General features: G+C 46.6%; 1 protein-coding gene and 1 long non-coding RNA gene across 3 annotated transcripts; one reads left to right on the top strand and one right to left on the bottom strand.

Annotated features, from left to right (window-relative positions):
* Positions 1-1,765: 1,765 nt before the first annotated feature.
* Positions 1,766-11,169, bottom strand: SIX1 (SIX homeobox 1). Its single transcript, XM_026670172.2, has 2 exons — positions 9,980-11,169; positions 1,766-3,286 (listed from the first exon to the last, which is right to left on the bottom strand). Exons 1-2 carry the CDS (start codon positions 10,537-10,539, stop codon positions 2,992-2,994), a joined length of 855 nt encoding a protein of 284 aa, XP_026525957.1. The 5' UTR covers positions 10,540-11,169; the 3' UTR covers positions 1,766-2,991.
* Positions 11,170-11,359: 190 nt separating this feature from the next.
* Positions 11,360-17,658, top strand: LOC148133493 (uncharacterized). Of its 2 annotated transcripts, none has more exons than XR_015746881.1 (3): positions 11,360-11,520; positions 12,792-12,894; positions 15,837-17,658. It is a non-coding gene; the product is annotated as an uncharacterized LOC148133493 (long non-coding RNA). The 2 variants fall into 2 exon arrangements; XR_015746882.1 differs by having other exon boundaries at positions 12,792-15,179.
* Positions 17,659-25,995: the final 8,337 nt, after the last annotated feature.

The following is a 25,995-nucleotide window of genomic DNA, read 5'->3' as shown; positions in this document are numbered from 1 at the left end:
TTCTGAGCGTTGGAAGTCCGCCAGGCTTAAAGTTGCCAAGGTTGGAGATCCCTGCAAATCTAACTTGCTGTGGAGAGAAATGGGAAGGGCTCAAATGAGAAATGTGTCTCCAAGTGAAGGGGCAAAGTTTCCCCTTCGGATGCTCCATATGTTCCAGGCACCATTTTTAAACCAGTTTGTTGTTCAAGCCATCTTGCTGTGCTCTAGGTACCATAATGGCTGAGTTGCACATATGAAGCAGCCAAAAACAAACACTGAGTTTTGGCCAGGAAGGCTCCCTGCTCTGTTGAGGGCAGTCCTGCCAGGGCTATGTGGTGGGGAAGAGGAAACCAGGTCTTTCTGAGGAACTGGGCAAAAGAAAAGACCCACCCTCCACCCAGGTGAGGAATTCTACCCAGGACTCTCACTTACCTTACTCAGCCAAGGAGAATCTCAGGATAGGGGAGTTATAAGGCTACAGCCCATCCTTTACCTTTATTTTCATTCAATTAAAAAAAAAGACTTGTTCCTCTAGTGCAGGGATCCCCAACCTTGGCCACATTAAGACTTGTGGATTTCAACTCCCAGAATTCCCTTAGCCAGAGGAATTCTGGGAGTTGAAGTCCACAAGTCTTAAAGTAGCCAAAGTTGGAGACCTGCTCTAGTGTGTGCTTACTAGGAAGAATGTATCAACATGCTAAACCAAGGGTCTTCAAACTTGGCAAGTTTCAAACTTGTGGACTTCACCTCCCAGAATTCCTGAGCTAACATGACTGGAGGAGGAATTCTGGGAGTTGAAGTCCACAAGTCTTAAAGCTGTCAGGTTTGAAGACCCCTGTACTAAACCAAGATTTGGAAAATAAATTAGTACTAAGTGAATTCCCACAATACCCAAATTGTAGTTACATCTGAAGTACAGCATATGATCCTAAGCAAACACATAGCTTAGTGTGAGAATGAGTCTGTTCAGTGCCTTAGTTTGTTGACTTAAATGTGCATAATGGGTGAGGGGGGCTTGTTAGGCAGTATCTGAATGGCCCTCCTGCTAAATGACCAATTGCTTTTGCATGCACACAGAGAGCTTCTGCTTCCTTGTGTGCCTAATCACGCTTGGCCAAATAAAATATTCTATTTCTCCCCATAAAGACCAGCAAAAATGTCAATGCGTATAATATTCAGTTACTATATGTAATATGAATTCCATATTAAGTCAATGCCATTATTAGGCCAACATAGGTTTACAAAACGGTGCTCATATTTCAGAATCCTCTTCATCAAACAAGACCATTTCAAAACAGGATAAACAAACAGAAGAAATCACCATGAATTCCAGCTGCAGCTAAGAGCGTAACCTGCCACAGACATGGACCAAACACCAACCTCATTTCCTCTGCAGCACCTTTTAAGGTGTACTGCCTAATGAACAGGAAATTCAAAAACTTGTTTTGTAAGCTCTCCCTGCCCACCCCACAAAAGAGGGGGAATTAATGTTTATTCTCTCTGAATAAAGATTAATTTGTCTTAAGTGAGGAAGAAAGAGAAAAAAAAGAGCTCCAAAATATCCTGGACTTTTTTGCTTGAAGAAGAGACTGGCTACTTAGGAGGTCTTATCTCCCAGTACTCCTGTACAAGGCCTTCACTGAAACATGGGGAAATCCCTCTGGAGTAAATAAATTTAGCCCCCAACTTGAATGACTTTTAGGCATAGAAAGAGTAGCAGGAGAGGGTAGGTGAGAGCAGAGAATACACATTGACTATTATCCAGTTATAAATAACATTAAGAGTCTTTATCAGTCTTATCAAGTTTAATTTAGATTTCTGTGGGTACAAGAAACCTGGAAATGAAAGCACATGCTACTAGCGGTAATCAAATTGCCAGTTGATTTCTCAAGCCAAACTATATGGGAAAAGGACAAAGAGAGACAGACAGAAATAAAACCTAGAAAAAGAGTCTGGATTTTGAAAGATGTCCAGGTAAGTGGAACAACTTTTGTTGTTGCTATTATAAAAAAAAATCACACAGATTCATTTCCAAAATTCACTGTAAACAGAAAAATCACTGACATGAAATTACTCTCATAAAATTTTAATCTAACATAAAGGGCTCACACCTCTGCATTAAGACATAGGCACTTAACATTCTTCAGCTAATACTGCATCATTTTTCCTGTTTTTTTTAAAGCTACTTCAAAATATTTTCAGAAATCTAAACCTGGCCAAAAAAGAAAAAATGTAAACTTAATTTTCCCTCTCCAAATCTCTTTTTTTAGAATTAATTTTTGGTACTTTATACCTTCTATTTATTCCCCCAAAATTCAAGCCAAAATTCAACCCACCACCACCTATTAAAATATATCACTAAGTCCTTAGTGAAAAGTAAGGGTCCCTTCCTGCATGAGCTGCATTACAAGCCCCATTTAGCAAACCTCTGAATAAGCATGCCTGGATTTGCTTTGTCAGCTTCACTTACTTTAATGGGCCTTATTTTTGAGTAAGGATGCTTAGGATTCTGCTATAAAATATTTGCCTTCTTGTCCTCTTCTACGGCAACAAAAACAAGAGATAGGACACAGTCCAAGTTAAAATCCACAGTGCTTAAATCTCTCTTTGAAAGGGATGGAATCTAAGTGCTTAACCTGGCTTGGTGATGCTCCTTGTCCTTTTAAGTAAAATGCAACAACCTGTCATTCCAACTCAGGAAAGATTAAGTAAGTGGGAAAGGATGCCATGGAGGGATGTCACCCAGGGTTGCCCCACAAACGCATTGAAGGGTGGGTGTTCTCTCTGTGTTTGGCTACCCATAAGATGGTTTCGCCAGAGAGGTGTTGCATCAAGAGAAATGGAAACGGGATGATACAGAAGCGATTTTTAAAAGTCATTTTAAAAATCACCAGGAACATTCTGAAAAAAATAAAAATAAAACAAAATGAGGGTTGTGGGGAGGGGGAGGAAAAAAAAATGTATGACACAGTTCCCTTATTTACAAGCCCCACCTTGCGTGGGGGGACAAACTCATGAGCCCAGGTCCACCAAGCTGGAGGTGAGAGGGCCTAGGAGGGATTCCTGCAGCTGATGTTGGTGAGGCTGGAGGCCGTGGGCTGGCTGTGAGGCAGTTAAGCCGGTCAAGGAATAGCTGGAGTTCCTGGCATGGCTCAGGTTGCCCTGGAGCAGGAGAATGGAGTTCTGATCCGGACTTTGGGGAGGTGAAAACTCCTCTTCGGAACTGGAGATGAGTGGCTTGGCCGCATCCAGAGGAGACAGCTGGTTCTGTTTGTTGGTAGATGTATTGTTGTTTTCAGTGTTTTCTCTGGGAAGGGAGAGGAGAAAGGAGAAATTAGTCAAACTGGTTACAAAATGGAGTGGGGAGGCGGAATAGTAATCCTAGAAAAGCCTTCCCCAATCTCGAACTCTACAGGCAAGTTGGGTGCTACGCATCCCGGAATTCCTGGCAAGACCCCCAACACATCTGGAGGGTCACAGATTAGGGAAGACTGGTCTAAAGGCATATTGGCATCTTGTCCATAGAACAATTTTCAAAAAATCCACTCTAATGTAAATGTAATTCTCGGATGCCTGCAAAATTTCAGCCCTAGGAAATAAACCCTTTGGATGGAACTTTCTACGCTTTTAAAAAGTCTCTTTCTCTAAAATTATATTTTATACATAAAAACCCCACCAACTTTAGATAGGATGACATCACAATACATTTTTATTTCCCCCCAAGACACTTGTCTCCCTACTCTGCTTACTTGCAAAGAAAGATACATAGAATTCTTGCAGTACGTATAAAAGAATAACAGAGGTGGAAGGGACCTTGGAGGTCTTCTAGTCCAACCCCCTGCTTAGGCAGGAAACCCTACACCACTTCAGACAAATGATTGTACAATCTCTTCTTAAAAACTTTCAGTGTGGGAACACCCACAAGTTCTGGGGGCAACTTGTTCCACTGATTAATTGTTATAACAACTGTCAGGAATTGAGCTGTTCCTTCTGTGATTCACACCAAATAAAGTTATATTGTGTTCGGGGAGAGTTGCTGTCACACAAGAACACTGCATGAATGTGTTTAGAAAATTAATACGAGCCTACTGTATACCTGTCTAATTCTTCTATTGGGAAATGAGTCTTCCTGGAATTGGAGAATTTTAATGATTTAACTTATCATTTAATTAATCTAATTGCCGTATTGCCATTAGCACTAATTAGTGTTTAATTAGCATGATTACATCCATTGTTTCATTATCTGGGGGTTGGGAAGAGGAAATGGCTTCAATCTGCAGGATGAAAACACAAAAACTTGTCCTGAACAAGTCAAACTTGTGAAAGCCTTCAGCCACTTGCTGAGATCCTAAAAGCAGCTGTCTTGGAGGGGAGCCCTACTGAGGGAACAGGAATTGCTTCAAAATTATTTGTAGTTGGATTAAAAACAGGGCAACCGAAGTAAAAGGGGACGCAAAGAAAATGTTTTTGAAATACAGAAATGTATGAAACCATACGTCTAGGAAATAATCATCTTTCAAAAAGCAAAACTGAAAATCCACCTATGCTCCAGCCTCAGCCCATTGTAGGGCATTGTGCCTAAAAATGAGTCCTGCTAATATCTTATTTCCAGATAATTGTTTACGGAGTTGAAATCACTGTGAGACATAACTAGCAAATTCCTCGATTAAGAAGACTTTTATGATGGTGTAACCCCTGTAATGCGTTGTTATATAATGTTAAATAACTTACAAAAATATCCTTTAATTCTTTTTTTTTTTTTTTTTAAATCCATTAACTGTTTTTTTAAGAAATAGAATGCTAGGGAAGAAAGTTTAGAGTCACGTCTGCCATTATATGTTAAAGTTTTCTTGGGGGAAAAAATTCCCTCTCCCAGGTTAAGAAGTTACTTCCAAGGAAAAGAAATCTCAGAAGGCAACTTTTTTCCATACCGAAGCCTAAATCAGGAATGAAAAACTCTCTCTTTCTTTCTTTCTTTCTTTCTTTCTTTCTTTCTTTCTTTCTTTTGCAAGCCGACCAAGAGGAAAGTCTTCCTGCCCGAACTAACCCGATTCAGGCATCCGAAGGAGCTTAGATCAGAGATCTAATTATGCCTTCGGGTGCCACAACAACCCTCCTCATTTTCATGCGTATCTTGGCGGGAGAAGGAAGGACTTGGGGAGCTGAAGTTGGCGCCCTCCAAACGGCAGGGGTGGCGTTATGGATCCTGAAAACTCTTACAACTTTGGGGAAGTTAATAGCGGGGGTGGGATGGGGAAGGAAATCGCCCTGTATTATCCAGGTCGCAGAAGACATTCTGGGTTTATACCATCTAGGCTGCAAGAGCGTGTAGCTGGAAGGCACTAACATTGCATTCTTCGGGTCACTCCCAAACCCAGAGACCCGCTGTTTTTTCATCTCCGCTTTAACGACTTTTGAACCCAGGCGAAGATGCAGATCTGCCGCGGGAGCGTATTGGGAAAAGCGGAGTCGCCCAGCTGCGGGAGGGCCAGTGATCGCGGGAGCTTCTGGGGCAATGGGGTGGAAGGCAGGCCGGTTGCTCCTTTGGAAACCAGTGGCTTTGGTGGGCCTTCCTTGCCCAGCTTGCGCCCTTGAAGATGGGCTGCCAAACCGTGTACCTGGGGACGTTGCGCGTCCGATTAAACCGACTTCCCAAAGAGAGATTTAAAAGGCAGGGAACGAATCTCAGAGACGTCGCCAATGGGATTGAATTTTCGCCATTCTGCAAGGCGTATCTTCCCCGCCGGCCAGTGTCACCCTTGCAGGTGTGAGTTATTTTAAGAAAGAAGGGCAGAGAAGTGGAGGGCTAGGCTTGGCTTTTCAAGGCAAGGCAATCCGCCTCTTGGATGGAGAGACGGCGGCCTAAAGTCCCGCTCCGCCTCTGCCTCCCGTTCATCCCCAGGCTGCGCTGCCATTTCTGCGCCGCATCGATTGCAATATCCCCAGAGGGATCCGAATCTTGCAAAAGTGGTGCGGAGCCCAGCGGTCTTACTCTCAAAGGCGCTTGGGTGGGGCGGCTGGATCGTGTCCATGGCTCCAGCGGGAACCCAGAGGCTTCTCGGAGGGGGGAGAAAAGAGCAAACAAACAAACCCTTTCTCGGGTCTTCTGCAGAGAAATTTACTCCCCCTTCCCTTCAGGACTTCATCATTTGGTTGCCCGTTTAGAGGGCTGCGCTGAGCTGTCGCAGACCGAATGAGGCTGGGCATTAGCAACGAAGCTGCTTCGCCTTTTAAGGTGTTAAATTGTCCAGAACAAGCAAACCTATAGTCTCTATAGAGCTGACAGCCCGGGAGAAATGCAACAATTTTTAATCGTGGGATTTTTTTTTTTAAAGTAAACTAATTTTAAGACCGTTATTTCAAATAACGCATTTATCTGGTTTCCAGGAGGAGGGGGGGCGGATTCCGAAAAGTTAACACTGAACTGGCAGTTTATCCAGGTTTAAAATAAAACGAGATTGACAGCGCGTCTGAAGACGCCGTCAGATGATGGAATCTCTCGTTTCTACGATTCCATTTCCTACCTCTCCCGTTCACAGGAGCGTAGCAATGTGTGGGATGAGTTCTTTATCAATGAATAAAATGTACTTGCTCTTGGTGAAAAGTAGCTCAGCTCTGCAACGAGATGTTTCCAGACAGGAAAAGTTGGAGTACCAGGCTCCCTGTATTTACTCCGAAATTAAAGTCTACTCCGGCTGAGTCCACTACCCTTGAAAATGCTAGAATTTACGTATAAAAATGCCTCTGGCTGTAGCCCGAGCACGCCTGCGTTTATTGTGAGTTCGCGGAAATTGTCCACCACGGTGCGCACATTGAAGGATTTTGGGCCCAACACGCGACATTCTCTGCTTCTAACCCTTTTGTATTTTTCTGCTCAAGAACCTCGCCTCTACTTGTTTGTGCCCAGGACTTTCCAGCTGTATCCGAACTATATCGACGGTCTGAACTCCTTCTTCGGGCGAACAGTATGTCCAGTCGAAAGGAAGAGGGTTCTGCAACGGTTCCGAAATATAAGGCGCGTAGCGTCGTCTCCTGTGAAGCCAACCGCGTCGTCCCCTCGGGAAATCGCCTTCGTGGAATCCGCGCTCACCGTTGTAGAGAAAGGGGCTGCTTTCCAGAGGCCATCCACGAGAAGAAGGGCGTGAGGCTGTTCCCCCCTCCACCAAATGATCCAGTCCGCAGAGATTCGAAGATTTTAAAAAAAAGAAAGATCGAAAGAGCCACGGCTGGCGAGGCAGCCTAAGGTCCCTTCCTGCCTTCCTAGGCTGCAGTCCGCCACCATTTACCGCTGCCACAATAACTTTGTGGCTCATCCTGGCGGTATAACGCCAGATCCCCTGGTTCTCGGTTTTCCTTTCCAGGCTGCACTTGGCAATTTCAGCAACTTGAAACCTCCAACGGAACAAGTTGAACATCTTGGGGGCTCCCTTCTCCCACCCTTGCCATTGTTCCAGCAGCAAATCGGGCACCCTGGCCTTCTTCAACCTGGCCTTGCCCAGACGTGAAGGGACTAAAATCTTCAGAATTCCCAGGTAAGGAAGCGGTAGCTCCTCCAACACATCTGGAGGACATCAAGTTGATAAAGGTTGTTGTGGTGTTTTTGGTTTGTTTGTTTTTTTGCCTCTCTACCTACCCACTACTCACCCTCCTCTCTTCACACACACTTGTTCCTCCCTCCTGGGGTCGGTTGGTATCATATTGAAGAAAACTGTGGGCCCAGCCCCAGGGGGGTAAGATCTGGAAATAGAGGTCCCTGGATTTCACCAAGAGATCTTTGGAACAAATCTTGGGTGGGGAAGGTCTGGGACCCATCAGTGCGACTGACACCCTAATCCTAAACACATGTAAACCATCTTAAAGTTAAGCACTTCTATTTAACTGGGGGTTGGGTGGGGGTGGAGTGTGGCTCTGGCTGAGTCTGATGGAGAAGGAGAAGGGAGCCGGTTTCCCACTGCTCTTCCCAAATGGCCTTTTTTCTTCTTCGAGTGGCTTTTTTCTTCTTCTTCTTAGCACCAGGTGACCACATCCTCTCTCTTGCCTTCCAGGTGACAGAAGGCTGAGGAGGCTCTGGCCCAGAGGGAGGTCAGCCGAGTTCCTCCGAGTTCCAGGAGTGACGCAAAAGCAGGCTTAGGAGTCCAGGCTGGAAGTATCCCCAGAAAAGCCTCTGGGCCTTTTCTGGAGATGACCTCCCCAATCTAACCTTTAGCTGCCTTAAAAAGCCAGAAAGACAAAGCAGCCCCTTCAAATCTTATGGCCTGTCTTCTAAGGCACCCTTCCTGGGGAGGCTGCAGTGCTGAGTGGGAGGAGGACATCCTATTCTCCTCCTTTGCCGAGTTTTAAAATCACAACATCTAAACTGGACAAGCAGTTGAGAGACCCCCGTCTTTTCTTTCTGCTTGATGATGGCCACCACTACTACCACCATCGCTGGCTTGCACACTCACTTTCTGGTTTTTTTTTACATTTGGCTTTCAAATAATGTCCTACTAGAGCACAACAAGCCAGGCTGGAGACGTTGATTCTAGTAGAAACACTCGGGGCTATAAAGAGAGAAATCCTACTTGAGGCCATTATTTCTGGCTGCCAAGGGAAGATTTCTATTCAAGATTAGGAGGCAGGCATTCAGTATATTCCCAGCAGAATAGGTGGAGTTGGGAAGCAATGGGCAGCATGGGGGGGGGGGTGTGTGTGCAGGTGGCAAGAGCCGAAAAATTGGGAAAGAGAATGGGAAGGAATCAGGGGTGGACTAATGCTGGGGGTTGGGGTGTGTGAAGACTGTGGGGGGGGGGGGCACAAAGACATGAAGTGGTGGCCTTTGGGGAGGCTGCTTTGCTTGGCTGGATCCTCCCAGAACAAGCCTAACGCTCTTTCTTTTTGCGCTATATGTTGGAGCAGCACCTGGGGGAGAGGGGAAGCACTAATGAACCTTAAGAAAAAGGTTTATATTCTATTATGAGACGGCGTAAACAAAATGAAGGTGGGTGTCATTCCTCTCTTCTCTCTGCGTGGAAGTCTGAGCGCCCATTCCTGAACCCATCAATTCCAGCGCATTTCAAAAGACACCAGTCTCTTTAAGGGTCTCCAGGCAAGGCAGGGATGGTGGCGGCGGTGGGGAGACAATACAAATGCTATGAACTGAGACCTCTCTAGCGCTGCTCCTCCGTATTTAGAAACAAAGGCTGGGCAGAACGTATCCAGCCTGTGTGTCCCCCCTACTTAATTGGATTATGATTCCCATCATTCCCGGCCGGCTGAGGGGTTTGGAAGCTACAGTTCCACACATCTGGAGGGCACCAGATGGAGCTCTAGCGGTTCCATCCGATTAAAGCTCAGGGCCCGCTGGCTTTTTTAGGCACGGGGGTTAACTACGCAATTGATCTGCCTCCTTTACAGGCACAGCTATTAAACTAAAGCGCTGTTGGCTTCACGGGACACTTGCGCCTGGGTAAGTAGGATCGTGGGCTAATCCCTTGGAAGTTAATGGTGCAAGGAGGCGCGGTGAAATCGTTGCTTAGCAAACCGGCCGACGAGAAGAACAACAGAGCTTTAGCGAAGGCTCGGTCCTTCCAACTGGCGTGGTCCAAGGCGCTGACCAGGGTCAACCGAAGCAAGGCCTACTCGATTTGCCCAGTTGCTTACTTTGATATAGCGCCCCCTCCCCCTCCCGGATGAGCGCAAGGGTTGGGTTCATACAACCCAAAGCCCCACGCGAGCCAAACATGCTACAGCCCGTACGGCGGGGAGACACCCACGCCAGTTACCAGCGCATTAGCACCTCATATTATTATCGTTACTATTCCACTTTCTGGCGACGGGGTCGTCCTTGCCCCATATCTACCTCGGCCGAGGAGCGTAAGGTTCTTCGCGTTGAAGGAAGCCCCCTCCCCCCGGGAGTTCGCCGGAACCTGCCCCAAAGCCCCTTCCCCCGAGAGAGCAGCTGCTCTTGGGCCCGCCGAGATCTCTGTCCCCCAGAAGAGCCCGAAGCACAAGCAGAACCCACCTCTCTTTCGCCTCTGCCGCTCGGTCGCGCTGCCTCCGGTTTTTAAACCAGTTGCTAACCTGGGTGGTGGTGAGGCCCGTGGCTTCGGCCAACTCCCTCTTCTCCCGGGGCGACGGGTAAGGATTGTGAGCGTACCACTCCCGCAGGACGCCCCGGGACTTCTCCTTGAAGCAGTAGCTGGTCTCCTCGCCGTCCCAGATAGTCCTGGGCAAAGGGAATTTCCGCCGCACGCGGTACTTGCCGACGGCACCCAGCGGTCGGCCCCGCAGCTTCTCGGCCTCCACGTAGTGCGCCTTGAGCCAGAGCTGCTGGAGTTTGGGGTGGTTGTGCGGCGAGAACTGGTGGCTCTCCAGGATCTTGTAGAGCTCGCGGAAGTTGCCCCGGTGGAAGGCCACCACCGCCTTGGCTTTCAGGACGCTCTCGTTCTTGTGCAAGTGGTCGCACGCGGGCAGCGACCAGAGGAACCTGCCCAGCCGCTCCAGGTTGCCGCCCTGCTGCAAGACCTCGCAGACGCACGCCACTTGCTCCTGCGTGAAGCCGAAGGACGGCAGCATCGACATGGCTCCGGGTCCGATGCTGCTCCTGCGCCGCCGCCGCTGCCGCCGCCAACACCCCTCAGCCCAACTGCCGCGGGCTTAGCTGGCCGAAGGAAGCGCGGGAGCGGGCGGGAGGGCGGGCGGGGGTGAGTTTCCCGAAGAAGAGCCGGAGGAAAGTGGCGGCGCGCCGTCTCCGGCTGCTTATCCAGGGCCGGCGGGAGCCGCGTCCGAGCGCCCCGAAAGAACGGCCGGGGGGGAGGGGGGGGGCAGTCAGCCGGCCGGGACCCAGGAGAAGGGAGCGTTAGCCCCGCGCGGCAGAGGGAGGCGGCGGCGGCGGCGGCGAGGAAATGGATGCTCTCGGCGAGTTCCTGCTGCCGGGGAAAGTTTTGCTTGGGGTCCTCCCGCAGCCAGGCTTAAAGCCGCCTCGGTGTCCGGGCTCTTCTGATTGGACGCTTCCAGCGCCTATCGGAGCGCGCGCCCACAATCCAAGCGGCGGCAGCGGGAGGCAGCGAGCGAACGGGCGGGCGGGCGGGGAAGCGGCCGCCCCGAGGCAGTCTGGCCTCAGCCTGGCGCTGAAGGGAGCTTTTGCGGCGGGGCTGGGCTCGCTCGGAGCTCGGAGGCTCGGACGCTCTGCTTGGAGCCGAGCGACGGACTGCCGGGGAGAAGGAAAACGAGCAGCTCGAGGTCCCCTCACCCACCCACCCACCCACCCCCTCGTCTCTCTCATCTGCCCTCAGAAAGGAGACGCGTCAGGAGCTTGCAAGAGGAGCCGCTTCTCAAGTGTCAGCCAAGGGGAACGAAATTCTGTGCAAATCAATTATTGCAGGCTTTAAAAGAAGAAGAAGAAGAAGCCAACACCCACCGTCAGCCAAGCCAGCTCACCAACCCCCCGCCCCGTCTTCCCCCCTCCTTTCCTCGGCCCATCACTTTGCTGGCTACCCATCCATCTAACCCTCCAGCCAACCAACTGGCCTCCTTCTCCTTTTCAAAATCCGCTCGTTCCCGGTGAGCTCATATTTAATTACCTTAATGTTGTGAATGAATAAAAGATGCCCCAGATGAATAGCTTATGGTATGCACTAAATAATTAAAAGAGCCTCATAACTTTGTCCTCAGAGGATTGGAGGTGGTGATTTTCCTAATCATAAAATTAATAATCATTCAGAACCAAAGGATTGATGGATTGAAACCTTTGATTCCAACCTTTAAATATAGGCTCTGTGGCTAGCACCAAGCCAAGGGGTGTGGAGCATGGCTCCCAGAGTCCTTTGCATGCAAACTGGTGGGCCTTGAACGAGTCAAGGTGCTGGTTGCTGTGGCAATAACAGAAGCAGAACCACAGAGGCACTCCGGAATTAATGTCCTTGAGGTGTTCACCAGCAGAGACCATTTGGATTTGGTTGACTTTTCTTTCCATAATTCCCAGCTGGTAGGGAACAGAACTGGTTGCCCAGATCATGGTGCTGCCTGCCTTCTCATAGCCAGACCCAATTGGTTCCTTAGGCCTGGGAAGAAGCCTCATCATTAGGTGCTTTTTTCCCCAATAAAATTGTAGTTTTTCCAGGTTTATCTGGGAAAGTGAATCCATAGAATTTGGAAGATTGGCCTCCTGTGAATAACATTTTGGGCCGAATAACACAGCAATGTTAATGGGCAGAGCAAGCAGGAGGAATTTAACAAGAATCTAGCTAGACCCAGGCCAAATTCTTAAGTTCATGAAGCTTGGGGTCAGTCACTAACTGGCTTCACTATCACACATCTTTGGTTTTGACTGTTGTGTGAACTCAGCCTTGGGTTTATTAACTATGGCTAGATGACATAGTTGTGATATGTTTAAGAAGGGATAATTAGCCAGACATGGTTTGTGATGTCAGCTCCACTAGGTAAATCAGACCAGGAAACCAAAACTATTTTTATTGAGATTGGCTGTAATAACAGAATCTGGTTGTGTTCTGTCTGTCCCCTCCTCCTTATATTCCAGTGAATCAGAAGCTGCTTCCAAACACTAATTTCATTGTTTTGGACTTGTTTCAGTCCCCTTTGCCTAGGTAGGAGGTGATGGTTGTTGCATATTTCCATTCCCTCACTCTCTATAGGCAGATGAAAAGGATGAAATTAGGAGTCACTCCTGGTGAAAAGGTGGCAGAAAAAAGGAACACTGTTTTGAGTGCAGCTCAACTCTTTCACACATCTGTAGTTGTTTTTTAACCTCCATATAGGGAAATAATTTTCCTCTGGTCCAATTTTTTTTTAAACTTTTTTTTTTTACTTTACAGTCAAGCCAGTAGACCCAGGACTACCTGATCACCTGTAATCCAATTGCTGGGCTTGTGTGTTCTTGGATTCATCCAAAATCTGCTAGTGACACTACCTATCTGGGTAACTAACTCATAACATGTAAAGGCAATATAAGAAGCCTCTTATATTCTCTATAAACTCTATATTCCCTGGAACCAACTCATATTGAACTCAATACACTTTTCTTTTGAGGTAGAGTTGAACTTTAATCAGGCTTCAGCTTCTACCCTAAGTGGCACTAAAGGGATTCAACAATTATGAATTATAATTCTTTTTCCTTGCATTTCCATCTAGTACTGTAGGTTCTCCCAGCTCTTCTTTTAGATGACTGGTTTACAAAGCAATTATAGGCTGGAGGAAGTTAACTTGCCTGGGAGAGTAAACTAAACAATTAAAGCCCATCCAAATAAAGTTAATCTGTCAGGAGAACCAGCGATAAGAACAATAGGGGTGAGATAAGTGAAAAAGTGCCAGCAAATACTGCAAACCCCAATGCCTTTCTAGTTCTTAGAAAGAATTGTTTAAATTCACTGCAGAATGTAAAGCCGATGGCCAGAGGGAATCTGAGGCAGCAAAGTCAAGCAAATGTGGTGCTTAGTTTTGAAATTGGCCCCCTTAAGGAGATGGGATGGTTGATCCTTTGTAGTGGGGCCCAAGCAAGCATACCCAGAAAATAGAACCACTAACATATTTCAGACTTCCATCCCAGACTCATGTCTCTTTTGCTAGAAATTTCTCAGGGGCATTTATTTCCAGCTACAATGTTTGAGCATTTTAATATTTTGTAAATGACATCCTTCAGTTCTCTCCTGTTCTATGAATGTGAGTAAATGTGCTTTATCCAACCATCTTCCTTCACAGTGGCAGAAATGTTTGGGGTTGCAATCTTTGGCTTCAGTCCCAGAGCTACAGCTTACTTGTTTGGAAAACTGGATTAGAGGCTTAGATTTGTTCTTAATTTATGGATCTGGCTGATGTGTATCTCCCATGTTACCATGAAAGGCCATCCAGTATCTTTTGGCTTCTCCTGTAGAAAATATAGGGGAGGATTGAACCAATATATCACATTTGCTCAGGATTAATTTTGCTATCCTTTTCTCATTGCTGCCTACAAAACCATAAACCAAGCACACTCGGCCGCATTTTTAACATTGAGTTAAAGGTGTTCAGCTAATTTGTGGTTCGGTGTGGGATGGGAACACACCAACTGGCATAGAAGAGCTGGGAGTGGAGCAGAAGTGGTGACTGCTCAGGCCCTACTTTGCTCAGAAATGTTTGGAGAGACTCCATGCATATTATCTTCTTTCCTAAAAGACTCTGGATTCTCCCCCTGCAGAGCAATAAGAAATGGGCAGGAAAAAGAACGATACAAATTCATAGGTTTACTTTGGAGCCAACCCCATTACTTCAAGGAAAGTTGACTCCCCGAATAGTTAAAACATTCCCTTGAAGTCCAGCTCCTGGGAACTTCATCCAGGAATCCATGTGATTTGCTTGGCAACAGTATTAAAATGGGTTAACCGTTGTCTCTTTTTCCCCCGGGATCTTTCCTTTTTCCTTCCTTCCTGCCTTCCCTCCCAGTCTAACCTACAGCCTTGAGATTTCTCAATTCATGTAGTATTTGGAGATTACCCAAACTTGGCTAAGCGTAAGAATGTAGCTAGTTAATTCAGTCATATGTATATTTATGTGGAAGAAAACTGTCCTGGGTGAAGTGGGGCTTCCTTCTCAGTTAAAGGTTGTAAGCCTCCCTTGTCACATATAAATATGACTGGTTAATTAATTAATGATGTTGTAAAAATAAAGTTTAAACCCTGTTTGGGCCACTTGCCTTAATAACCTCTCTCCCCATCAACCACACACACACACACACACCATAAAGTCAGAACAAAATGTTTATTGGGCTTTTGTGTCCCCATCTAATTTTTATAGTTCTAAATTAGTCTTCCCTAAACTACCTACAGGGACTCATAGCCCAGCATATTTGGAAGGGATCGCATAAGGGAAGCCTTTGCTGTAATACAGACGTGGTGGTACTGTGTACTATTCCAATTAACTTTTGCACTGAAATTGGAGACCACATTCCCACTACTTGTCTGTGAATCACTTGCTTTGGCAACCAGGCACCATAAAGAGGATGGTGTTTTTCTTCACAGCAGCCTTGTGGGAGCCAGTTTGGTGTAATGATGAGACCCCAAGCAGCTACAGAAGGTCACAGAAGGTGACTTTGGGGCAGACTTTTCTCTTTCAGCATAAGGGTGAGTTATTGTGAGGATAACAGGAAGGGAGAAATTCATGTAATCTAAGCACTTTGAGAGCCGGAGGAATAATAACAGATTTTCCTTTCCCTGTCACTCTTTTAAAAAGTAGGTCATGGTGCTTGGTGTTACTGGGCACACGGTACCCAAAAAGGACTGGTTGGGAACCTAATGTCATGAAAATAAGAATAATAATAATATGAGAATTAATAATAACAATAACAACAATACTAGTCAATGGTATTTGTGATGCATTTTTTAATGTTCAGTTGACTGAGTTTCATGTTTCATGTTTAATGAATAAAGTAAATATAATAATAATAATAATAATAATAATAATAATAATAATAATAATAATAATAATAATTAATAAATAAATAAATAATATAATAATAATGGAAGAGGAAGAGAGGAGAAGGGGGAAGGGAAGGGAAGGGAGAGAAGGAAGGAAGGAAGGAAGGAAGGAAGGAAGGAAGGAAGGAAGGAAGGAAGGAAGGAAGGAAGGATAATCAATGGTTTCACCAATAGTAATACCCTTGGAGCGATGCCCAAAGGGCTGCCTAGATACATGGAAATTTTGAACTGATTAGACCTGATTGTCGGGAGTTTGCAAAAAGCCACTCTAGTCGGAACTGCCTATATACTCCGATGCTACCTTAACAGCTCTTAGGTCTTAGGTTAGGACTTGAACTGTTAAGTTTTTTACCAGTCCCAGACTGCGAATCGAATTGAAGATTAACAATACTAATACTAATCATTTTTCAGAAGCAAATATTGGGGCTCCCTCTGCCGCCAGGCTCTTCAGGCCACGTGCCTGAACCCGCCCTTCCACACAGAGTGGGGGACGCCAGTTTCTCAGCTAACAAAGCTTGGCTGGTTGGAAGGACGGGGGGGCGTCGGGTCCAGCTCGCCTGTCGATAGGCTGGCCTAACCAATCGGGACTGGAAGGATTCCTCTCTCGGCCGGCCCCTGACCGGACGTCTGGTAATTTTCCCCAACCCGTTTTATTTTGGTCCTTATGATGTTGGAGGGACGCTGTCTCAGCCTTGTGCCAGAAAGAATGTCTCCGCCTGGACGGGATGCTTATTGACAAGGCAGCTGCGAGGGGACCGGAACGGGAGTCTTTAAAGTCCTCCCCCTCCCCAACACTTGCACGAGGAGCCCCCCCCCGCGCCCTAAATCTTCGAAAAATCGCGCAGCACCTTTTCCTTTCCCAGCAGCGGGAGAAAAGGCTCCGACGCCCAGCGCGCCCAGGTTCCCCCTGAAACGGGGCACCGCTCCTGTCGCCGCCGCCGCCGCCGCCTTTGCTGAAAGGGATGCTGCTTATGGCTTTCCAACAAGGACTCGGGGGCCGAAAGGTCTGAGCCCCATTATACCTGCAGGACTGGCGGGCCGGCAGAAAGCCAGACCGAGACGAAATGGGTGCAAATGGTCTGCCGCCTGACCGCTCTTGGTCTCCCGTCCGCTTCCAAAAAGGCTCCTTGGCGCGCTGCGCCGGGACTCTTCCTCAAAGACGCGCTCGCCTAAGGGCTGCCTTAAACTGGGACTCAAAATCGCGCAGCCCCGAATAGGAACTCCGCATCAGCCGCCCCGAGAATTCGGGTTGCAGGCTGGCCCCGTCGCCCCAGCGCCCTTCTCAGAAACGGAGGAAGGTCTTGGTTGATTCCAGTCGCGATTCAGGGCAGGCATCTTTTTACGAATAACCAACCAACGGCCGTTTCTCTGAGCGACCGTCACGCAACTACTCGGTTCGCAGCGAAGGGTTCCGTTTGGGGCTTTGGGTTTCTTGACTTCTTTCGAGAAAGGCGCCCGGATGGTTCCTTGTGAAAAAGAAAGGAAGGGGGAATAGAGGCAAAGATTTGGCTCCGTTTGGTACACCACCAGGGGTCTCTACCTGCAAATTCTCCTCGCTCGCTTTGATTAAAACCATTATTTTGTCTTCTTCCAATCCATGGGCGACGGGGCTATATTTATAAGTTTCCAAGGAGATTGGATCGCAAATCGGTGGGTGGTGGGGGAGTATGTGTGTGCGCGCGCGCACACACACAATCTATACAGACCATTATCTTGCTGAGGATGATGGGTATTTGAGTCAAACAGATGGATAGCACAAGCTTGGGAGAGGTTTTACAGTATCCTTCCTTCCTAAAATAATAAAAAAAAAAATAAACAATCACAAATCTTAGCTGACGTTATTTTATGATTCATCAGATGAGCAAGAGAGCGATCAGGCTTCTTACTCTTCTTGCAACTGGCAGTTAATTTCGTTTATCCAGAAGTTCTATTTTAATCTCGATCTGTTTTCAGTCATAATCCTGCTCGGACTGAGCATTTTCAAACCAATTCTGGCCATATTTCTCTAAATAGATGGGATTCGGCATTTCACTAAGACTTAATTTGGTTGTTTGTGCTTAGCCTGAAATCAGCCATTGTTGCTTGTAAACCACGGTTTACAGCTGGATTGCACAACTGGAGTCCCAAGGCTTCCCAGGGCACTTTGCTGTAAATTGTAAAAAGGAGGAACTGATAAATGTATCGGAATTAATCATATTCATTGCATTTAATAAATTGAAAATTAATTAAATTATATCAAATGCATTTTATTTTATTTTTCCTAGCTCGTTTTCAAATGTGGCAGGCACTCCAGATGGATCTGCAAAAGCAATCTATCTCTTATGCTTGTGCACTGAGGTGTGAAGTTAATAAATTGTGGTTTAGTCAGCAAGACCCGAGTTTGAAAACCTGTATGTCCGGCCCTGAGTTTTGTGCAGGAATAGCCCACCGTGTGCCAAATACTCTGGACTACAACTCCCACAATCCCCAACCAGGATGACCCGCAATAAGGAGAGGTATGATCTGGTATGAAGCTTAAGTACAATGTGGCATTAGCCTATCCAGAGTTCAGCCGGAATGGCTACGATACCAAATGGGCGAAACTGCCTCAAGCCCAATAAAATAACTCCCTTATTATCTTTTACTCAACAAATCAAACCGACCGACCACCACTGCCTGTGAAATTAAGACCAATTAAAATGCCCTTAAATCCTCTGCGTTTATTCAGGAGCTGCCCTGAATTCCAGAGGATCTTCTCCCTTTTTAAGTACCAATTGCAGTTTTCATGGAGTAGGTGCTGGCTAAGCTGGAAAGCTTAGACATGGGGTCCCCAAACTTGCTGGCTATGCTGGCTGGAGGATTCTGGGAGTGGAAGTCCACAAGTCTTAAAGTTGCCAAGTTTGGAAGACCTCTGGCTTAGACAATATCCTATTAAAGCAGAACCCTTTTATTGAAGGGCATTACTTGTTAATGATATGTGGAGGAGGGAAATCCGCTGCACTTTATCATTACAACCGAGCACACGTCTTGGTTAATTTTAAAGTAATTTTAGCTACAACTCTCTTTGGCTTCTCTTTGGTCAAGGGAAGTTTTTGGATCGAAGCCGTTTTATATTTCTGCAAGGGTACTACAGCAGACGGCTAACCGGGAATGCTGGGAAATGTAGTCTGAGAATATCTGGAGACCAATGGATTGAGAAGAGGAGAAATGAATACGCCTTTCCCTTGTAAATCAGCCTAAGGCTGCAACTTGAAGCAACCCTGGGCTGCCTGCTCAAAAATTCTCCCCAAGCAGTGTGCTTTGCCGGAGGCTGCAGTCCCAGACAAGCGGACCTAGAGGCAGGCCCACTTAAACCCAGCGCCACTTCCATCCAACACCCGATACCCTCCGACCTCTTGGACTTCGCCTGAGTTTACATCTGGACAAGTGGGTGATTAGTGCGCATTTCAAACACAGAAGTGGCAGAATTCGGTGAGCAGAATTGGCAGGCTTCTTGGAACTTCTCAAATTGACTTGCCCATAGAATAAAGGGGGAGTGGAGGGAGAGGAGACACCCCGGCTCAAGTCCACCCCACCTTCCTGGGGAGGCTCCATAGGTGTCTTTGGGCCAGTCTCAGCCCAACCTTCCCCACAGTGTTGGTGTTATGGGGGGAAATAGAAGAAAGGAAAAATTGTGGACATCGCCTAGAGTTTCTAAATACCAGGCGGTATAAACATCTAAACCTAATATATAGGAAGCTGAAATCTGTACCTTGTGTAGTGTGTGTGTGTGTGTGTGTGGTGGTTTGTGGATGTGTGAGCGTGTCTGTAATCTTTGAGCCAGACCCGCTTTCCCGCCCTGTTTCTTTACAGTTAAAAACGCAGAACTCGAAGTGGGGCTTGGGGGAGAAGGGAAGAAAAGCTCCAGACGGGACTGCCCTCCCTTCTCCTCGTTTATTAATTAAAAATGAAGGGATTTGCAAAATGCGGCCAGCGAACTGCAGCAAGTAACTCAAAACTCCAACGATTTCCGACCCTGGAGAAGAAGAGGAAATACAAAACCGGGCCATTAGCAAATGAGTTTTGTGTTGTGCTTCTTTTCCCATCCACTTGCTGTTCTGAAAAATAGATCACATTTCGTTATCTTTAGTGGGAATCTGAAACGTGATACCGGATCTCACCCGCCCTGGCTGCTAAACGCGGGGAACGAGAGGGAGCGAGGGCCAGTTGCTTGGTTGATTTCTAAACAATAAAGGGCTTGTATTTTGTTCTCTCCTCCTCCTCCTCCTCCTCCTCCTCCTCCTCCTCCTCCTCCTCCTCCTCCTCCCAAATTAAAAAGCCAGAGAGAAAAAGCGAGAGACTGTGGGGCATTTCCCATCTTATTTAGTGCCATCCTTTAAAAGCATTTCCGCCCAAAGCGACTGGAAAAAAACAACAACAACCGAAGGAGGCTTTGAATGGACTGGTTGGGCAGTCGTGGCTGTCCAGACACCTGTAAAAACAAAGCGGGTATTACTGAAAAGAGGAGGAGGAGGAGGAAATAAAGTTGTAAAGTTGTTTATGGACATTTATTCAGCACAGACGTCCAAAAGCCCTTCCAGAAGGGAGTAGCAGTCTTTGAATGTGTGAAAGATTTCTGGGTGCACTGTCTTCACCCTACCTTCTCCCTGTCTCTCTCCCTGTCTCTCTCCCATTCACACATCAGGGAGAACATTAAGTGAGAGAGCAGGTGAGTATGCATGTTTGTGATCTCATCATTATATGTGGGCTGTAGTGTCTCCTTCATCTAAGCGGGGCTGCCATTTGAGCCATAATTCTTATAAGTCCCATGGAAAACAAGGAGACTTACACTCTGAGTTAAGACAGATAAAAGATCCTCAGTGATTGACTAGGGATGGTGGGCTCTGAAGAATAGCACAAATGCACATCTCCTTCAGGAAGCTGAATTAAAATTGTCTCAGGTTGCCCATCTTGCAGCTTCACTCATTCTGCATAATCCTCCCTTTCCAACAAAAGTTCAGCCCAAATCCTTGGATTACATGGACATCAATATCTGAGAGAGTAGAAAGCACAAAAAGGCACATCAAGGGCTGTTCCATGGAATCTGAATAGGAACAAACCAGGACCCAAGAAAATAAGTGCAAGACATCTCTTGAAGCTGGGCTGCAAGACGTGTCCACAGGATTGTGAGTAGGGTAGGCTGCAACTATTCTGATCTGAGACCATGGTGACAATCACAACCATTGTGGAGTTTCTCCTGTAAGATTTTGCATATTCAAGGCACTTCGCACACACCATGCCTATCACACAATGTCCCTCCTAGGTAGACCAAGATTCCTCTACTGCAGATGAGAGAGTTAAAATTGGCTGAGAAAAATGTAGCAAGGTCATGGCAGGTGTATAGTTTGAACTCTGAAGATACAAGCATCTGTTTCTTATCTCTATGACACCAAAATGATGTAGAGGTGGCCCTCAATTTACAACAGTTCATTTGGTGACTGAAAAAAGTGACTTAGGACCATTTTTTCACACTTTGCAGCATTCCGGTGATCACATGATCAACATTCAGAGGCTTGGCAAATGACTCCTATGGTATATATGACAGTTGCAATATCCTGAGGTCATGTGATCACCTTTTGCGACCTTCTGACAAGCAACATCATCAGGAAAGCCAGAATCACTTAACAGCTGTGTTACTAACTTAATAACTGCAGTGATTCACTTAACAAGTGTTGCAAGAAAGGTCATAAAATGGGACAAAATTCACTTAACAAATGTTTCATTTAGCAATAGAAATTTTAGACTCAGTTGTAGTCATAAGTTGAGGACTACCTGAAATGTTAATTGTGTCATCACCTGCCGGGCAGAGTTTGCATCACAGCCTCCTAATTCATGTTTGTCACCTGCCTCCCTTTTCCTCCTCCCCTGTGGATGCCTGGTGGTGGAGTCTTCCCACTTTCCCAGTCTCTTTTAGCTACCACAACAATATCACATTGGATCACTACTCCTAATAACCCTTAAGAAGAGCACAACTCCAATCCAATTGAGCATAAATAGTGGTAATTAAGTTTCAAAAACAGGGTGCACTCTATTTTATTTTCCAGATACAATTGGCAGCAAAATCATCCCATTGGCTCAAGAAAATGGATGTTGCAAGGGTATTTACAGGTTTGACTTTAAAAAAAAGGCAAAATGGAAAAAGTGTGATCAAAACTATTTTTATGTGTGTATCATTAAAAAATAATTTGGTTATTTCCACATTTCCATGTAATCAAGCTGAAACATACGCCTTATCCCAGGTCATGAGGGAGATATCCTTAAGTCTTCTTAATTGTTGCTTATATTAAAGTAGTATTTTTCCACCACGCAAGGACACCTGAAGGTGGGCAAGAACTGTTCAGCTTTGTCATCTGTTACCTTGGAAGGAGGTCAAGGGAAAGCAGGGACTGGAAACAGAAGCAATAGAGGCAGAATATAAAATGGCAATGGAGACAGCACATTTTGAGCCAGTATTGCTTTCTCTGGACTCAAGAGTGGATAATTGGGAAAGGCCTAAAGCCAACTGTTTCTGTAACAGTGGTTAAATAATACAAAATTGGTTGGGGTCATACAACACTTTAAATCTTAAACTAAGGCTTACAAACCTCCAGGTTTCAACCAGTCAATAAGTGAGAATTGTAGGTTTTGTGATTTAGGGTGAACCCAGTAAGAATTAGCTTAAGGCTTCAGGGTCACTGATCCTACTTTTCAGTGGGCCAAACTACCAATTTAGAGCAGAGGGACAGAGATGAACAATAGGGATAGCACATTTCATGCTGGTATACTATACTGTATGTTCAAATCCAGGACAGTGGAGAGTTTTTCAACTCAGGAACATGAAAAAGGCCTTGGAAAGATGTTAACTGCCATCATGGTATCTTTTTCTGGTTTTCATATGAGGAATGTAGCACACTGTACAATTCAGGAAAACTCTTTTGAAATAAAATTACTTCTCTCCAATTACAGGCAATCATGTGATTTATATGTGTGCCCAGATCACATTAAAACCTTTTCTATCCCAGACCTGAGTTCATGCACTCAGAATAGGTTTTGACCCAACTTGGACAAGATTGGGTATCTGTTGGTTACTGAGGATTTTCCATCTTTAACTCTGCTGGGAGTGCACTTCTGTAGTCAGAGTTGGTGTGCAATTAAGAGACCCTCCTGAATTCTCTTGCTCGAAGAACAGGTAGTGGTTGTGGATCAATTGCATCCATTCTTGGATCAGGAGGCCTTGTTCAGGATCACCATCTGTTGGGAAACTCTCAGCCAAGCAAGGGGGTGCGGTCAAGCAGGGATCTAGCCTTGAGTCCTTGTGCAATAGCAAGAGGTATAAGCCTAACCTCTCCCACCTCCACATTCCATGGAACCTTATCTGGTTGTTCCCAAGGGTAGGCAGTCTGGGGAGATTCTTGCAACATGGGTAAAACTAGAACACAATAAAAGTTGCTGATTTGGATCTTTCATGAGTGGATCTTCTTGTTTGTGCTCCTCTCCACAAATTTTGGCAGGAGATATAAATTGGGCAACTTAATAGGTGGCTAATTCCGCTGTCTCAACCATCTACATCTTCCTAATTCTACGCTCTACTGTTAGGAAGCTTAGTGGGTGATTGTTTTCCTTCCAATAATAAGCAATGCTCGCCCATGCAGTAATCCCCCACTGGGGGAATCTTCCATCTCTTTCTCTGTCTGGCTGAAATCAGTAAGATTCCCACTTGCTCTCATTACTATAGCAGAATATAAACTCCTGCATTGTGCTCCTTTGGTGCTCTCCACTCAATTGACAGAAAAGAACAGTAGCATGAGAGTTGGTGTCTACCTTATCAACTCTGATTTCTAATTATTCCTGGTTCCTTTTAGGGTAGTGGATGGCTAAGCTTTGATGGTGTCTGAAGAAGCAGAAATACACCCCTTTAATAATAAGAACTCTTTCACTTTTGCCTGGTATAAGTCATTGTGGGAACACAGCAGAAAGGTGAAGTTGTAGTTGGAATGTGTTTCTGCCACACAATATTCTCCTATCAGTCATAAGGGCAGGCTTTATGCAATTTGGGTGATGCAAGGAGGCAATGTAAGTCAATAAGGAGGATCCCATTCCTCTGAAATGGAGGCAGCTTCTTTTCTGCCTGAACAGAGGGGACTGCAGCCCAAAGGCCAATCTTCGGGGTGTTTTGAATTTTTCGAAAGCAAGGTTAACTCAGAGTGAGCCAGGCTTCTTTATCCAGGCCCCATCTGAGGCTCCCTCCCTAGCAAAGAATCAGGAATCTGGTCACGCCTTTACCACGAATAAATGTTATGAAAAGGCATAACTTTCACAACCTCGAAAGCTTTCCCGAGCTGCGGGCTCACTTTATCAGAAGCATCAGAGCCAGTTCCATATAAACTATATGTAGCGGCCTTGATTCCTGCCTTTTTTTGCCACCACAACGCGGCTCTCTCTCTCTCTCTCTCTCCTTGCAACGTCCCCAGCAAAGGACACGCTCTCCGGTTCCCGTCCAGTTCAAAGCGTGTCCTGCAGCAGGCCAGGCGCGTTCATGCCAAAACGAGGCGCATCCACTTCCGGGGAAGCAACGCCGATCGGGCTGCGGCCTAAAAAAGGCGCGTGGGCCCTGCGCGCGAGTGGAAACGAGGCAGCCCTTCGGAGCCCCTCAGGCCGCAGGGCGGCTGACCGAGGGCTCCGAAAAGGGGAGCCCGAGTTGCAACCGGGGCGGTTGTACACGTTGTACCCTTTGCCCGCCTTTTTGTTTCCTTGCGCCGTTTGGAACTGCTTCGTAAACAGAGGACCCAGCGTCGGCCTCCCTCCCTCCCTCCTCCGCCCGGCCCTTTCTGGATGCTGAAGTCTGCCTAAGCGAGAAAGAATTTCCTTTTTGGAGGAGAAAGCCTCCAGCTCCTTCTGTTCAGAGGAAAGTGCCAGTGACGGTAATGTGGGGTGACACTAAATAAACAGTTAAGTTCGCCTTGGAAAGATGGAGTTCATTACCCGGTGAGCGGCAGTTAAAGCCAGACCAGGAGGGGCCGGCTTGTTTTGGCGCAAAGCGCGGAGCGAGGCTGCAGCTGCTCTGTTTATCCAGGTTCCTCTCCGCTTCCACCCCCTCACCGCCCCTGCCGGCCGCCGACGCCCCTTCGTTCTCCCCCTTCGCCCCAGACATTAAGAAAAAGGGGTGTGGAGGGAGGGAAACGAAGCTTCAAAATCCTCTAAAATGCATGTTTAGGTTTAATTCTTAAACAGGAGATATTAAAAACCTTGGACCTGTCATTTTATTTCTTCGGAGAGCCAGGGCGAGTGAAGTAGCCGGGGAGTCTCGGCTGGCACCCTAGGAAAGGAGATAGTGACTCCCGGTGGGAACGAAGCGGCGGCGGAAGCTCCAGGCAATCCGGGCGTGGGAAGGGGGAGTTTTTCCCGGGGTGGGGTAGGGGATGTGTCGCCGTTCGCTTTTCAGGCAAGGGGCCCGAACCGCGGAGGTGAAGATGTCTACCTTCTTTGCTGCACCTCTGCCGGGAAAGAAACTCTTCCCTTGGAGGTAGATTTCAAGTGGGATTTACTCTCCAGGAGACCCAGCCACGCCGGTGCTCTTAGGTTTTATTCCTCTAGGCTCCCTTCAGATTCAGCGGACGCTTCTTGCCGAAGAAATTGGTTCGGGGTGCTAAGCCCAGGATTTCAAAAGTCTTGATTCGGCAGATTTATGGTCCCTTATTTAGAAAGTCCAAGCTGCTCCTGACCCAGGTATATAGGAAAGGGCCGCAGAGCCAAAACCGAGGGCAGGAGGAAGAACTCCCGGGCCAATTGATCACATGAGCCATTTAAACAGTTGCTTTCACTTTCTGTCTCGTTCTCAGACAGAAAGTTCTTGGACTCTATGCTAAAGCCTTGTTTTATTCGTTCCAAGCCGAGGGTTCCCGAATTGGGTGCCTGGCATCAGCCACGTTTATTTTACGCAGATTTTCCTTTGTACAAAAGAGACTGCAGTCTTACAACATTGATTGTACTCAATGGGGCTTCCCAAACATGAACATGGTTTATGTCGGCAACTATAATTTAGAGCGCTGCTCTCAACGTTCACACCACGTTGTATTCTCAGGGCACACTTACTCGTGAGTTGCTTACTGAATTTACCCCATTCTCCATTCACAGCACACCCTGACCCCACAAGCCCACCCCACTCGAACAGGAAATCACAGGAAATCACCTAACTAAGGCGAAGTAGTTTGGGATTAGGGTGAAGTAGTTTGGGATTAGGGCGTGTTGGGCGTCTTCAGCGGGCAATTAATCTTACCATCACCTCCACTTTGATTCACTCCCCAGCTCCATTCATTTATACTTGCCTTACTATGTTATCCCCATAGGAATTTTAAAAGATATCCTCAGAAAATCCTGCAACTCCTGGTAATAATAGTGCTTTATACCAGTCTTTCTCTCCTCTCCAAACACATTTCCACAAGAAAAGAGTTGTGCAGAGGACATAAAACGCTCCTTTAAGGGGAGAAAAAAAGAACGAGAAAATTGGGGATGGGGGCACTGCTGTCCTGCGAAGGGAAAGGCGCTGGTTTGCCCTTCTTTCCGGGTCATTACG

Source organism: Notechis scutatus, chromosome 1, assembly GCF_049901735.1.
Source record: "Notechis scutatus isolate UNSWTSFEM ecotype Mainland chromosome 1, rNotScu1.2, whole genome shotgun sequence".
NCBI lineage: Eukaryota > Metazoa > Chordata > Lepidosauria > Squamata > Elapidae > Notechis > Notechis scutatus.
This window is presented reverse-complemented; position numbering and strand designations above follow the sequence as displayed.